Source organism: Podarcis bocagei (assembly GCF_964188305.1).
Source record: "Podarcis bocagei genome assembly, chromosome: 18".
Taxonomy (NCBI): domain Eukaryota; kingdom Metazoa; phylum Chordata; class Lepidosauria; order Squamata; family Lacertidae; genus Podarcis; species Podarcis bocagei.
This window is the reverse complement of record NC_138144.1, coordinates 2,087,003-2,100,808: the sequence shown is the minus strand read 5'-3', so window position 1 is coordinate 2,100,808 and position 13,806 is coordinate 2,087,003. Positions and strand designations below refer to the sequence as shown.

The window sequence follows — 13,806 nt, the reverse complement described above, 5'->3', positions numbered from 1 at the left end:
CTGTTCTGGCTTCTGAGATTCAGAATATTTTTTTTCCTTGTTTTCCTCCTCCAAAAACTAGGTGCGTCTTGTGGTCTGGTGCATCTTACAGAGCGAAAAATACGGTATTTTATTCCTTAGGTTACTCGGAAATGCCTCTGAAGATTCAGGATTCCTTGCTAGCCATTTACTCCCTGCAGGTGTTGCAAAAGGCGGTAGACTGCCTGCCGCCATGGAAGCTCTGCAAAGCGGTTTTTTTGCACGAGTTGCAATCTTGCCGAATTTGTCCTGACTGCAAAAATTGAGGTGTGTGTGCAGCTTTTATCGAGGGCTGCGAGTGCGAAAGAAGACTCACCTCGTCGCTCGGGGTTGGCCGGCCGGCTCGGCGCTCCCTCACCCTCTGAAGCCGCCGCCTCTTTGCCAGATGCTTCAGATCCGCTCGCTGCTGGTAAATCGCTGGTGGTGAAACTGCTTTTTCTCGCCCGGGCCAGAGGCGACCTGTGGGGGAAATAAACAACTATCTGAATCTTAGAAGACATCTGAAGGCAGCCCTGTTTAGGGAAGTTTTTAATGTCTGATGTTTTATTATGTTTTTAATATTCTGTCTGGAGCAGCCCAGAGTGGCTGGGGAAACCCAGACAGATGGGTCATGTGTAAGCAATTAATAATAATAATAATAATAAAATACTGCAGCTGCAAAGCTTGGCAATGCAAGTCAGGTTCCCTGTTGTAGCTCAGTACTTTAAAATCAGAACTGTAGAGTTGGAAGGGGACCTCGGGGGTCATCCAGTCTGACCCCCTGCAAGGCTAGAATTTATTTTGCGCAAAATGGGGTTTGAACCCGCGACCTTGAGGTCAATGCAATTCTGGGCTGCATCAATAGGAGTATAGCATCTAGATCAAGGGAAGTAATAGTGCCACTGTATTCTGCTCTGGTCAGACCTCACCTGGAGTACTGTGTCCAGTTCTGGGCACCACAATTCAAGAAGGACACTGACAAACTGGAACGTGTCCAGAGGAGGGCAACCAAAATGGTCAAAGGCCTGGAAACGATGCCTTATGAGGAACGGCTAAGGGAGCTGGGCATGTTTAGCCTGGAGAAGAGGAGGTTAAGGGGTGATATGATAGCCATGTTCAAATATATAAAAGGATGTCACATAGAGGAGGGAGAAAGGTTGTTTTCTGCTGCTCCAGAGAAGCGGACACGGAGCAATGGATCCAAACTACAAGAAAGAAGATTCCCCCTAAACATTAGGAAGAACTTCCTGACCGTAAGAGCTGTTTGACAGTGGAATTTGCTGCCAAGGAGTGTGGTGGAGTCTCCTACTTTGGAGGTCTTTAAGCAGAGGCTTGACAACCATATGTCAGGAGTGCTCTGATGGTGTTTCCTGCTTGGCAGGGGGTTGGACTCGATGGCCCTTGGGGTCTCTTCCAACTCTATGATTCTATGATTCTAAGAGTCTCGCATTCCATCTAACCTTCCCAGAAACTCCCATGAGGGTTTGAACCCGTTGCCTTCTACACAGAGAGCAGTTGTTCTGCCTCTAACCTTCCCTGAGCGCCTTCCCTCGGGAACTGGAAAGGGGTAGGGGTAGGATTCGAATCCGGGATCACCCACCAGCTGTTGTTGGAGACGTAGGGCTCGAAGTCGTACTGGGTCTCGGGCTCGTCTCCCCGCTGCAGCTGCTTGACGTGTGAGGCGTACTGCTGCCCGGGGTCGTAGAGTTTGCTGCTCTCGCACAGCGTCTGGAAGTAGACTGGCAGAGGGGCTGTCTGCATGTGCATGGTTTGGAAGAAGGAGATGGTAGCCTGGAGATTGCGGACGGAAAAAGGAGGGACACACGTCAGAGGGAAGGAAGCAGGAGGTCTGATCATAGCTGTCAACTTACAGATTTGAAAATAAGGGACCAGCAGCCTCGGAAGTAAGGGATCAGCAGCCAAAATAAGGGATTTTCAGAGCCCTGGTATGTTCGACTTCTGAGCCCCTCTGAGCCAAAGGCAGAAAGCCCGGCCAGCAGCCAAACGAAGCCTCAAGCGGTGGTTCCCACAGCGCAGCAACCCGGCAAAGGGGACGCAGCAAGGAAAACCACCGTCACCTCTCCGCTGGGAAGCGCTGAGCAAAGGCGAGTCCCCAGGCAAGGCGGCCGATTTGATCGGCACAAGGCATGCAACTCCACCCCCCAGTCGTTCTTAGACTCCTTATTGGGTGAGCAACGCAGCCAATCAACACAGTTGGAGCCTCCCTCCTCCCTGGCCGGCAGGGAGGGAGGGAGAGGAGCTGCTTCCTGTGAAACCCGGGAAATTTAAGGGTCATCATCAATAAGGGACAGCAGCGGGACACGGCGCTGGGATAAGGGGCTTTCCCGCCAAATAAGGGACGCTTGACAGCTATGGGTCTGATCCATTGCAGTGGCGTAGCAAGGGAAGGGGGTGCCCGTGGCAACGCAGAACCATCAGGGGCACCGAATTTCGACACCCGGCGCTATGCCGACACAGCTGTGCGCTTCTGTTGAGAACGAAGCAGGAAGGGACCTCTCCAGAACGACTCTTTTCTTATCTCTGTGGTCGCAATGCGCATGCGTACTCCGTCTATCCCCCTCCCTTCCCTAAGGCCCCGGGCACTGGCAACCCACGATACGCCTCTGATCCGATCTGCATATACCCAACTGTGTCCCCAACTCCATACTTCTGTTAAAAGCTGGTGAATGCCCAATTTCAACTCAAGCGTGGTGGGCTGCCCTAAAACATTGGCTCAGGATTTCAGTGTTTGATCTAGGAAAGGGTTTGTACCAACACCTGACCAATGAGGAATTTGTCAGCAAATGGCAGAAAACCATGGCTAAAAAGCCACCTCTATTGGTCTGTCACCCCCCCAACTGTATTATCTGGGTTATGAAGGCGCCCAAAAGACGTTAAAGCAAAGATTATGGGATAATGCACACAGTGACTTGCGATCTTGATCACACGCAGTCTGTAGTCGGCTGGCAGTAGGGGTACAATATGGGTATGTCTTTAAGTCAACATCTTACATTAAAAACCTGACAGTACCAAACTACCGAAGGCTTTTCACCAAAGCCAGACTAAACGTCTTTCCTTCTGCAGCGTTGAGAGGAGTTCCCTACCAGGACAGACTTTGCTTGTGTGCTCAAGACATCGATTCCATAAAACATATTTTGTTGCACTGTGCAAAATATGAGCATGCCAGGGCTGAACTGATACTACCCTTGCTGGTACCTTTCCCGGGAAAATCAGAGGCTCGCTATGTCAGGTTCCTATTGGAAGACCGGACAAACACTAGAACATTAGCAGTGGCCAAGTTTTTATCGGTGGTTGCAAGAACCAGTGATCCCTATTATTCTGAACAAAATGCTTGTTTAACCAAGGCTCACAGTGCGACCAAAGTTGGGCACGGACGTGTCTCTGTTGTGGTTTAAACAAAAAGCAAATTGCCAGTCGTCGCGGTGGCAAGGAGATGTTCGGAAGCACGACTCCGAGCGCTCGAGAGACCCACCGATTTGATGATCTGGTCGCTCTGCTTGACCACTTCGTGGAGCTGCCGCAGGGCGGTCACTTTTGTATCCTCCAACTCCTGCTTCTGCGTGTTGGCGTCGGCGATGCACGTCCGGTAAGTCGCCATCGCCTCGTCCGCCTGGAGCGGGCAAGGAGAGTTAGCGTCGCCAAGAGAGGCAAGAGATGGGTAGCGAGGACGGGCGCCCTCTGTTATTTCAGCTCAAGAAAAAAGGGGCTAACTATTTAAGCTTCTGGTGCAAGTCCGCTATGAGGAAAGCTTACAATGGTACCTTGGTTCTCAAACAATGTCCTGGTTCTCAAACTCCGAAAACCTGGAAGTGTTCCAGTTTTTGAAGGAGTTTTGGAAGCCAAACGTCCGGTGCAGCTGTCGGCTATTGTTTCCGGGGCGCCTGCGCCAACCAGAAGCCACGCCTTGGTTTCTGAACATTTTGGAAATCAAACGGACTTTCGGAATGGATTAAGTTTGGTGCTTTTGTTTTTGCTCTATTTTGCGTTTTCGTGGCTTTTTCGGTTCATTTGTTTTTGTGACTGTGTGGAACCCAGTTCAGCCACTGATTGATTGATTGATTGTGTAACTGGGGAAATGGATAAAAGCCCCCCATCCAAACAACGACTATCATCAGTGCAGGCAAGAATTTTTAAAAACATTATTTTTATCATCTACAATACTGCCTTATCTACTTTATACTACAGTACATTGATTATTGCTTTCATTTTATGGATCGGTGGTCTCGTTAGATAGCAAAATTCATGTTCAATTGCTGTTTTAGGGGTTGTTTTTAAAAGTCTGGAATGGATTAATCCGTTCTGCATGACTTTCTATGGGAAAGCGCGCCTTGGTTTTGGAACGCTTTGGTTTCGGAACGGACAGATTAAGTTTGAGAACCAAGGTACCTGTATAATGTTTTCAGTTGAGAACAGCAAAGCTCACCTTCCAGTGGAATATGCAGAAATGGTGAAACTTACCAGAACAACAAGAAATCAAGATAAACTGTTTATAAAAGAATGGAAATGGCTTATCGAATATTTACAGAAAAACTGGAAACAGATAAAAACATTAGCAGGATTATCGTAAGAACCTGCAGTCTTCATAAGGGCATATATTTACAGCAGATGATTAAATGAGCAGGTGAAACGAATTTGGATATTAAAAATTTTAAGGAACCGCAGAAAGAGCGAGGAAGGGAGTCAGGTTTTGAAAGGACAAATTGATTGTAGAACTAATGAAATGCATAGACTTGAAAAGTATAAATGAAAACTTTTCTTTAAAATCCGTGTCCAGGGCAGCCGTCTCCCAGCTCCATCTGGTACGCAGGATGAGACCCTATCTGCCCGGAGACTGTCTCACCAGAGTGGTGCATGCTCTGGTTATCTCCCGCTTGGACTACTGCAATGTGCTCTACGTGGGGCTACCTTTGAAGGTGACCCAGAAACTGCAATTAATCCAGAACGTGGCAGCTAGACTGGGGACTGGGAGCGGCCGCCGAGACCACATAACACCAGTCTTGAAAGACCTACATTGGCTCCCAAAACGTTTCCGAGCACAATTCAAAGTGTTGCTGCTGACCTTTAAAGCCCTAAACAGCCCAGTAGACCTGAAGGAGCGTCTCCACCCCCATCGTTCTACCTGGACACTGAGGTCCAGCTCCGAGGGCCTTCTGGCGGTTCCCTCACTGCGAGAAGCCAAGTTACAGGGAACCAGGCAGAGGGCCTTCTCAGTGGTGGCGCCCGCCCTGTGGAACGCCCTCCCACCAGATGTCAAAGAGAACAACAACTACCAGACTTTTAGAAGACATCTGAAGGCAGCACTGTTTAGGGAAGCTTTTAATGTTTGATGTATCACAGTATTTTAATATTTTCTTGGAAGCCGCCCAGAGTGGCTGGGGAAGCCCAGCCAGATGGGCGGGGTATAAATAATAAAATTATAATTACTATAAAAGAAAAAAGGAGCGTCTTTGTGGTTCTGAAGGATGGCAAACTGGACCTTTGCCCGTCAGTTTTTCCTGCACAGATTCAGGACCCGCATTTCAAGGGTCCATTTCCCCCCCTTCCCCACTTTCTGACCCACCTTGTTCCTGGCTTCCTCCTCTAGTCGCCTCTTTTTGTCGAGGGCTTTAGTGGCCGCAGTGCTGCTGCCCGCGCTGGACCCCAGCTGCTCCTCTTCTGCCTTCACCATCACATGCTTGGCTTTTTCGGACTCTTCCGATCGCTGCATGTACATCTGGCGGGCTTTTCTGAGATTGCTCTCGGCCTCTTGCTATTGGGGGGGGGGTCCACACAGGTTAAGACCCTGCCATGTTTCTCTCTCTTTTTAAAAAACTCAACTACCGTATTTTTCGCTCTATAAGACGCACCAGACCACAAGACGCACCTAGCTTTTGGAGGAGGAAAACAAGAACAAAAATATTATGAATCTCAGAAGCCTGCATTCGCTCCGTAAGATGCACACACACATTTTCCCTTACTTTTTAGGAGGGAAAAGTGAGTCTTATAGAGCAGAAAATACGGTATTTTATTTTCAATGCAAAATCATCACAAAAATTACAAACATTGAATCCCAAATAATGCTATGCAAACAAGAAAGAAAAACAGAACATACAAAAAAAAAGAAGGGAAGATGTTTAAAATATCTTTCAGTAAAAAACCGGAAGTATAATCACAAACGATATTACCAACAATCAAAGGAAAGCATTCCTTTATGCAACGACAGCTGCCAGGATGCTTATAGCAAGAAACTGGAAAGGGAGAAAAATCCCACCAATGAAAGAATGGCAAATTAAATTTTGAATATAGAAATCTGGCAAGACTCACGGCGTTCATAAGGGGACAATCAGACCAGAAATTCTTAAAAGAATGGGGATGCACTAAAGAGTATACGAAAAAACATTGCTCTGGAGTAAGCATATCGGTATGTAATGAAGGATGCTTTACAGGGTTAAAGAAAAAGAAAAATGGTGTAAAAAAGTAGAAAGATGGAAGTAATCTACATTAGACACAACAATGGAGGAAGAATAAAAATTTTGAGGTCTTAGAACTAAAGAAGGAAGCCAATATGTGTATATGTATGTACTGACTAGATTAGAGTGATGATATGGTTTTATTTGTAGATGTAGACTTTTTGGTCTTGTTTTTTTGTTTTGACCCTGTTTCTCAAAAACATGCCATCCCAAACAAATCCTGTTTCGTTTTCAGTAAGAGTTATGAGATCGGTGGATCAGGGGAACGCAACAGACGTAGTATGTCTTGATTTCAGTAAGGCCTGCGGCAAAAATTCCCCGTGATATTCTCTGAAGGAGCGTCTCCACCCCCATCGTCCAGCCCGGACACGGAGGTCCAGCTCCGAGGGCCTTCTGGCGGTTCCCTCCCTGCGAGAAGCGAGGTTGCAGGGAACCAGGCAGAGGGCCTTCTCGGTGGTGGCACCCGCCCTGTGGAACGCCCTCTCGTCAGATGTCAAAGAGAACAACAACTATCTGACTTTTAGAGGATATCTGAAAGCAGCCCTATTTAGGGTGCATGCTCTGGTTATCTCCCGCTTGGACTACTGCCATGCGCTCTATGTGGGGCTACCTTTGAAGGTGACCCGGAAACTACAACTAATCCAGATTGCGGCAGCTAAACTGGGGATTGGGAGCGACCACCGGGACCACATAAAACCGGTCCTGAAAGACCTGCATTGGCTCCCAGGACTTTTCTGAGCACAATTCAAAGTGTTGGTGCTGACCTTGAAAGCCCTAAACGGCCTCGGTCCAGTAGACCTGAAGGAGCGTCTCCACCCCCATCGTTCAGCCCGGACACCGGGGTCCAACTCCGAGGGCCTTCTGGCGGTTCTCTCCCTGCGAGAAGTGAGGTTACAGGGAACCAGGCAGAGGGCCTTCTCGGTGGTGGCGCCCGCCCTGTGGAACGCCCTCCCATCAGACGTGAAGGAAATAAGCAGCTATCTGACTTTTAGAAGACATCTGAAGGCAGCCCTGTTTAGGGAAGCTTTTAATGTTTGATGTTTTATCGTGTTTTTAATATTCTGTCGGGAGCTGCCCAGAGTGGCTGGGGAAACCCAGCCAGATGGGAGGGGTATAAATAAATTATTATTAATAATCTTATTATTAAGGAGTTGGTAAAATGTTGGTTGAACGAGGAAACTGTCAGGTGAATTTGCATCAGGTTAACTGACCGAACCCGGAGACTGCTCACTAATGGTTCCTCACCATCGTGGGGAAAAGTGGTAACGTTGTTCAATGCCACTCAGATTTGAATTTATTTTCTTCTATTCTGTCTGCAGCATCTTGAATTGATGCATACTTTTGTTTCGGGCCATCCTACCTATGCAGCCCGTTTAAAAGCACCTGGGTTCACCCAAAGAAGGGGGGTTGCGATCTTAAGAGGACACAGCATGAAAGGAAAGTAGATCAGGGAGGGAGGAGGAAAAATCAAAACTCGGACACCATGCATTTGGAGTTGGAAGGTCTATGGGCAACCCCCTGCAATGTGGGAATCGCGAGCCCCAGATCCTCACCAGTTTCCGCTGAGCCCGGTGCCATTGCTCCTTGACCTCTTTCCGTCGTTTTTCGTGCTCAAGGCGCCGGGTTGCCAACGGCTGAAGAGGAAAAATAACAGGGAGGGATGAGGAGTGGCTAAGTCCTTTGGCTGTAACTGGGCGACTTCTGGTTTTCAACATTGCAATATTGTGGTACCTTGGTTTTCAAATGCCTTGGTACCCAAATGACTTGGTTCCCAAACACCGAAAACCCAGACCTTCTGGTTATTGAACATTTTCCGGAAGCCAAACGTCCGATGCGGCTGTCGGCTATAGTTTTTTGGGGTGCCTGCATCCATCGGAAGCCGCGCCTTGGTTTCTGAACATTTTGGAAGTCAAACGGACTTCCGGAACGGATTACGTTTGGCGCTTTTGTTTTTGCTATTTATTTTGCGTTTTTGAGGCTTTTTCGGTTCATTTGTTTTTGTGACTGTGTTCAGCTAGTCACAAACCCAGTTCAGCTCTGATTGACTGATTGATTGATTGATAGATAGATTAAAGGTAAAGGGACCCCTGACCATTAGGTCCAGTCGTGACCGACTCTGGGGTTGCGGCGCTCATCTCGCTTTATTGGCCAAGGGAGCCGGCGTACAGCTTCCGGGTCATGTGGCCAGCAGGACTAAGCCGCTTCTGGCGAACCAGAGCAGCGCCCGGAAACGCCGTTTACCTTCCCACCGGAGCGGTACCTATTTATCTACTTGCGCTTTGACGTGCTTTCGAACTGCTAGGTTGGCAGGAGCAGGGACCGAGCAACGGGAGCTCACCCCGTCACGGAGATTCGAACTGCCGACCTTCTGATTGGCAAGTCCTAGGCTCTGTGATAGATTAGCTGATAGGTAAATCCGTCGCTGCCGCCACATCTGAAAGAACAGGGAACATGCTCTTTCCACCAGCTCCCCTCTTACCTGCAGGAATGTTTCTGACCGCAAGGTGATAGCCGCTTGCTGCGAATTGACCCCGAACTCGGCGTCTTGCTCCAGCGCCAGGGAGTAGATGGAGAAAAAGGGCATAAAAGGCTGAGAAGCAGGGAAAACTTGGGGTCAGTTTGTACAAGGAGCGAAAAGGACTGGACCAGAAGGCAGACAAAACATCTCTCATCTCTCCTCTTTTCCAGGCTAAACATGCCCAACTTTCCCCCAAGCCGTTGACAAAATAAAGGAAAATGTTATGTATTCAGTGGTCTCTGTTGGCCTGAGTTCGAGTCTGGACGAAGGATTCTGAGCTCCTGATTCGGTACGTGACGTCCAATCACAGGACATGTCAGGATTTGGGCCTCTGCCATTGGCCCTTGAACTCCCGAGTCGCGATTGGCAGCTTGGGAGTTTAGATAGCCAATCGCGTCGGGAGTGGGAGTGGCCCCGGCTTCCAGAAATGTATATAAGCAGTTGCTTTTACCTACACTTCAGATGATTTCCAAAGACGGCTGCATTTTGCGCCGATTCAAGAAAGAAAAGTTGGGTAAATTTACAGCCAGGTGTGAACTGGATTGAATGATTCCAACCGCCTCCGGAGCATCAGCAAAATACCCAATCCATGGGTACTGTATTTCTCGCTCTATAGGATGCACCCAACCATAGGACACACCTTGTTTTAGAGGGAGAGAACAAGGGGGGAAAATTCTCCCCCTCTCTGCGCAGCACCCCTTCAGTGAAGCGGCAGGAAAAACGGAGCCCCTTCCATTTCTCCTCCCGCTTCCCTGAAGGGGCGCTGCACAGAGAGGGGGAGAATTTTTTCCCCTTGTTCTCTCCCTCTAAAACAAGGTGCATTCTGTGCATTCATGGTGCGTTCACCGAAGCGTCCAGAGCGCACCGGGAGTTCCCGCTGGGCTCCGGAGGCTTCGGGTTGCTTTCGACCTGCTCTTTGGGGCTGGCGGGGGGAAGAGGAGGTTAAGGGGTGATATGATAGCCATGTTCAAATATATAAAAGGATGTCACATAGAGGAGGGGGAAAGGTTGTTTTCTGCTGCTCCAGAGAAGCGGACACGGAGCAATGGATCCAAACGACAAGAAAGAAGATTCCACCTAAACATTAGGAAGAACCTCCTGACAGTAAGAGCTGTTCGACAGTGGAATTTGCTGCCAAGGAGTGTGGTGGAGTCTCCTGCTTTGGAGGTCTTTAAGCAGAGGCTTGACAACCATATGTCAGGAGTGCTCTGATGGTGTTTCCTGCTTGGCAGGGGGTTGGACTCGATGGCCCTTGTGGTCTCTTCCAACTCTATGATTCTATGATTCTATCCCTGAAGCCTTCGGAGCGCAGTGCGAGTTCCCGCTGCGCTCCAGAGGCTTCAGGTTCCAGACTCTCCTGGTTTCAGCGAAAGGAAACTGAAGCCTGCGGAGCGCAGCGGGAACTCGCACTGTGCTCCGGAGGCTTCAGACGGCTATCCCTGAAGCCTGGAGAGCGAGAGGGGTCGGTGCGCACCAACCCCCCTCGCTCTCCAGGCTTCAGCGAAAGCAATGCGAACCCTCCGGAGCACGGCGGGAGCGCTCCCTCTGCGCTTCGGAGGCTTTGCGTTGCTATCGCTGAAGCCAAGGAGCCTGCATTCGCCCCATAGGAGGCACACACATTTCCCCTTAATTTTTGGAGGGGAAAAAGTGCGTCCTATAGAGCGAAGAACACGGTATTTTGGGGTAAATTCGGAATGTGGAATTGTCGGTTGCAACAAGTCTGCTTCCCCCGCCCCCGCCCCCATAAGAAAAGGTTGGGCTTTGGAGGAAAGGTGAGATAACAGGTATAAAAAATAAATTCAGAAATGGCTACAGCCCATTGCATTATAGGACGATGGTCTTACCTCCTGACTGATGGTCTGTTTGCAGGAATTGACCATCTTCTGAAGACCCTTGGCAAACTCCATTTCTGGGCAGAGGGAGGGAAAAGAGAGTATTTTTGTAAATAAAAATATATATTTAAAAAAAACCTTTCTTGCAAACTCTAGATTTCCCTTTCCTGGGTTATTGTTTCAGACTAGGACCTGGGAGTCTAATATTCTTTTAAAATAATTTTTCAGTTGAAGGATTGTGTCAAATTGGCAAATAATGACCGGGAGAATCAGAATTTAGGAAGATCAAAATAAGGAATGGGGGAAATTTATAATTTATCTTAAAAAAACAACAACACCATTGCAAACAGTTAAAACTGTTAGCAGGACTGGAATAACACTTGTAGGTTAATAGTGAATTTTGGGCATAATAGAGATGTAAAAGATTTGGGCCGGATTTCGGTTTGATGAGGCCCTCAGCTCCTGAAGGTAATGGGGCCCTTTCTATGTCCAGCTGTCCTTTGCGAACAACAAATTGTCGCTGTTTTTTGTGTTGAATATATGTTGTATGGTCATTTATGGACCTAATAAGTATCTCAATACATTTGCCCATGTGGCCGTGCAGCCAGCCCATGCAGAATGTAGGCACCCTATATATAAAAAGGAGCAAACCAGGGATATTTTAGGGAGCAGGTGGAGCCAATGACTTACATCAGTGATGGCCAAACTTGGCCCTCCAGCTGTTTTGGGACTACAACTCCCATCATCCCAAGCTAACAGGACCAGTGGTCAGGGTTGATGGGAATTGTAGTCCCAAAAGAGCCAAGTTTGGCCACCACTGACTTACATCAGAGGAGCCTACACAACACAAAACACTATTGCTGGATGTAGGTTTTATTTCATTTGTTTTTTGTCTTATACAGTGGTGCCTCGCAAGACGAAAAGAATCCGTTCTGTGATTCTCTTCGTCTAGCGGTTTTTTCGTCTTGCGAAGCAAGCCCATTGATGGATTAGCGGATTAGCGCTATTAGCGGCTTTTAGCGGCTTATCTGCTGATCGGATCAGCTGATAAGCGGATTAGCGGCTTAGAAAAAGGGGGGGAAGGGAAAAAAACCAGCAGGAACTCGCAAGACATTGTCGTCTTGCGAAGCAAGCCCATAGGAAATGCGTTTTGCGAAGCACCTCCAAAACGGAAAACTCTTTCGTCTAGCGAGTTTTCTGTCTTGCGAGGCATTCGTCTTGCGGGGCACCACTGTATTTTTGAAATGTGCATTCAGGGTTTTTTTCCCTTTAATTTTTTTGGGGCCCCCAAGAGAGTGGGGCCCTAAGCTAGAGCTTTTTTTAGCTTATACAGTGGTACCTCGGGCTACATACACTTCAGGTTACATACGCTCAGGTTACGGACTCCGCTAACCCAGAAATAGTTTAAGGTTAAGAACTTTGCTTCAGGATGAGAACAGAAATTGTGCTTTGGCGGCAGCAGGTGGCCCATTAGCTCAAGTGGTGCTTCAGGTTAAGAACAGTTTCAGGTTAAGAACGGACCTCCGGAACGAATTAAGTACTTAACCCAAGGTACCACTGTAGTCAAAGCTCTGGTTTTGCCAGTAGTGATGTATGGAAGTGAGAGCTGGACCATCAAGAAGGCTGATGGCCGAAGAAGGGATGCTTTTGAGTTCTGGTGCTGGAGGAGACTCTTGAGAGTCCCATGGACTGCGAGAAGATCAAACCTCTCCATTCGGAAGGAAATCAGCCCTGAGTGCTCACTGGAAGGACAGATCCTGAAGCTGAGGCTCCAAGACTTTGGCCACCTCATGAGAAGAGAAGACTCCCTGGAAAAGACCCTGAAGTTGGGAAACATGGAGGGCACAAGGAGGACGACAGAGGATGAGATGGTTGGACAGTGTTCTCGAAGCTACAAACATGAGTCTGGCCAAACTGCGGGAGGCAGCGGAAGACAGGAGGGCCTGGCGTGCTCTGGTCCAGGGGGTCACAAAGAGGCGGACACAACTACACGACTAAACAACCACCACCACTGTAGTAAATATCCAGCACTGTCCCCAACAGAGCGGAGGGAATCCTTGCCACTTCCCTCCCTCCCTCGCCCTACTCACCTAGGGCGGTCCTTTTCTCCAGGTAATACATCAGGTCCTTCATATACTTTGAGACGTTCTTGGCGTAATGTAAAGCCGCCTCGACTCCTCCCTCGCACCTTTGCAGGAGAACGTCCACCTCTTCGGCCGACAGACGGACTGGGGAGGGAAAGGGAAGAGAGGCATGAGATGTAAGAAGGTGTTACCTGCAGGATCTAGGCCACGAGCCCATATATTCTCTTTTTTGTAATTATTTTATTAGATTTTCCACCATTATAACAAAAACCGCAAAGCAGAACGACACACAGAAGCAGGAAAAAAAGAAAAACACTACAACGAACGAAAAAAGGAACAATAAACAATGACAACAAACTTAATTCTACACAAATCCAACCTTTTAAACATCTTAGCTGACTTCCTCTAGTCCCTACCTTCTGAGTTTCCTTGTAGTTGAAAGCAACAGCTTTCCAATGTCATTATTAAACTAAAACCGTTTCCAATTATAATCCACTTTATTCACTTTTCTTAATATTCTAAATCCCAGTTATTTAATTATAACTTAATCCAAGGCCTATTTGTTTCTTTCAAGTAATTTCTAATTTTTTATTTTACAACATTTATTCAAATAGTCCTCCAGTCCTCTTGAAACGCCTTTCTGGTCGTGGATTCTTCCAGTCAGGTCAGCTAGCTCCACTTCTATATTCTCGCAGGAGCCGCTAAGAACCCAAGAATCCGGATAGACTGGCATGGGAGCTGGAGGTTCCACGAGAACACGCAAAAGATCCCGTCTGCTTCCAGCAACCTGCTGCCTCCAACTACGGCTGTATCTGACCCCTGAAGGACCAGGTGCGCAGCCTGGGAGTCATTTTGGGCTCACAGCTGTCCATGGAGGCGCAGATCAATTCTGTGCCCAGGGCAGC

At 48.1% G+C, this 13,806-nt stretch overlaps 1 protein-coding gene across 3 annotated transcripts in view; it reads right to left on the bottom strand.

Moving 5' to 3' along the window:
* The window catches only part of ARHGAP45 (Rho GTPase activating protein 45), a 46,957-nt gene that overhangs the window by 14,930 nt on the left and 18,221 nt on the right, over nt 1-13,806 (bottom strand). For all 3 annotated transcript variants that reach the window (XM_081177624.1, XM_081177623.1, XM_081177625.1), the window contains exons 7-14: nt 12,908-13,045; nt 10,830-10,894; nt 8,947-9,057; nt 8,021-8,101; nt 5,579-5,767; nt 3,491-3,628; nt 1,598-1,788; nt 335-477 (exon numbers count right to left, since the gene is read on the bottom strand). In XM_081177624.1, coding sequence (XP_081033750.1) covers nt 335-477; nt 1,598-1,788; nt 3,491-3,628; nt 5,579-5,767; nt 8,021-8,101; nt 8,947-9,057; nt 10,830-10,894; nt 12,908-13,045 — 1,056 coding nt within the window. The remainder of the gene's footprint in view (nt 1-334; nt 478-1,597; nt 1,789-3,490; nt 3,629-5,578; nt 5,768-8,020; nt 8,102-8,946; nt 9,058-10,829; nt 10,895-12,907; nt 13,046-13,806) is intronic.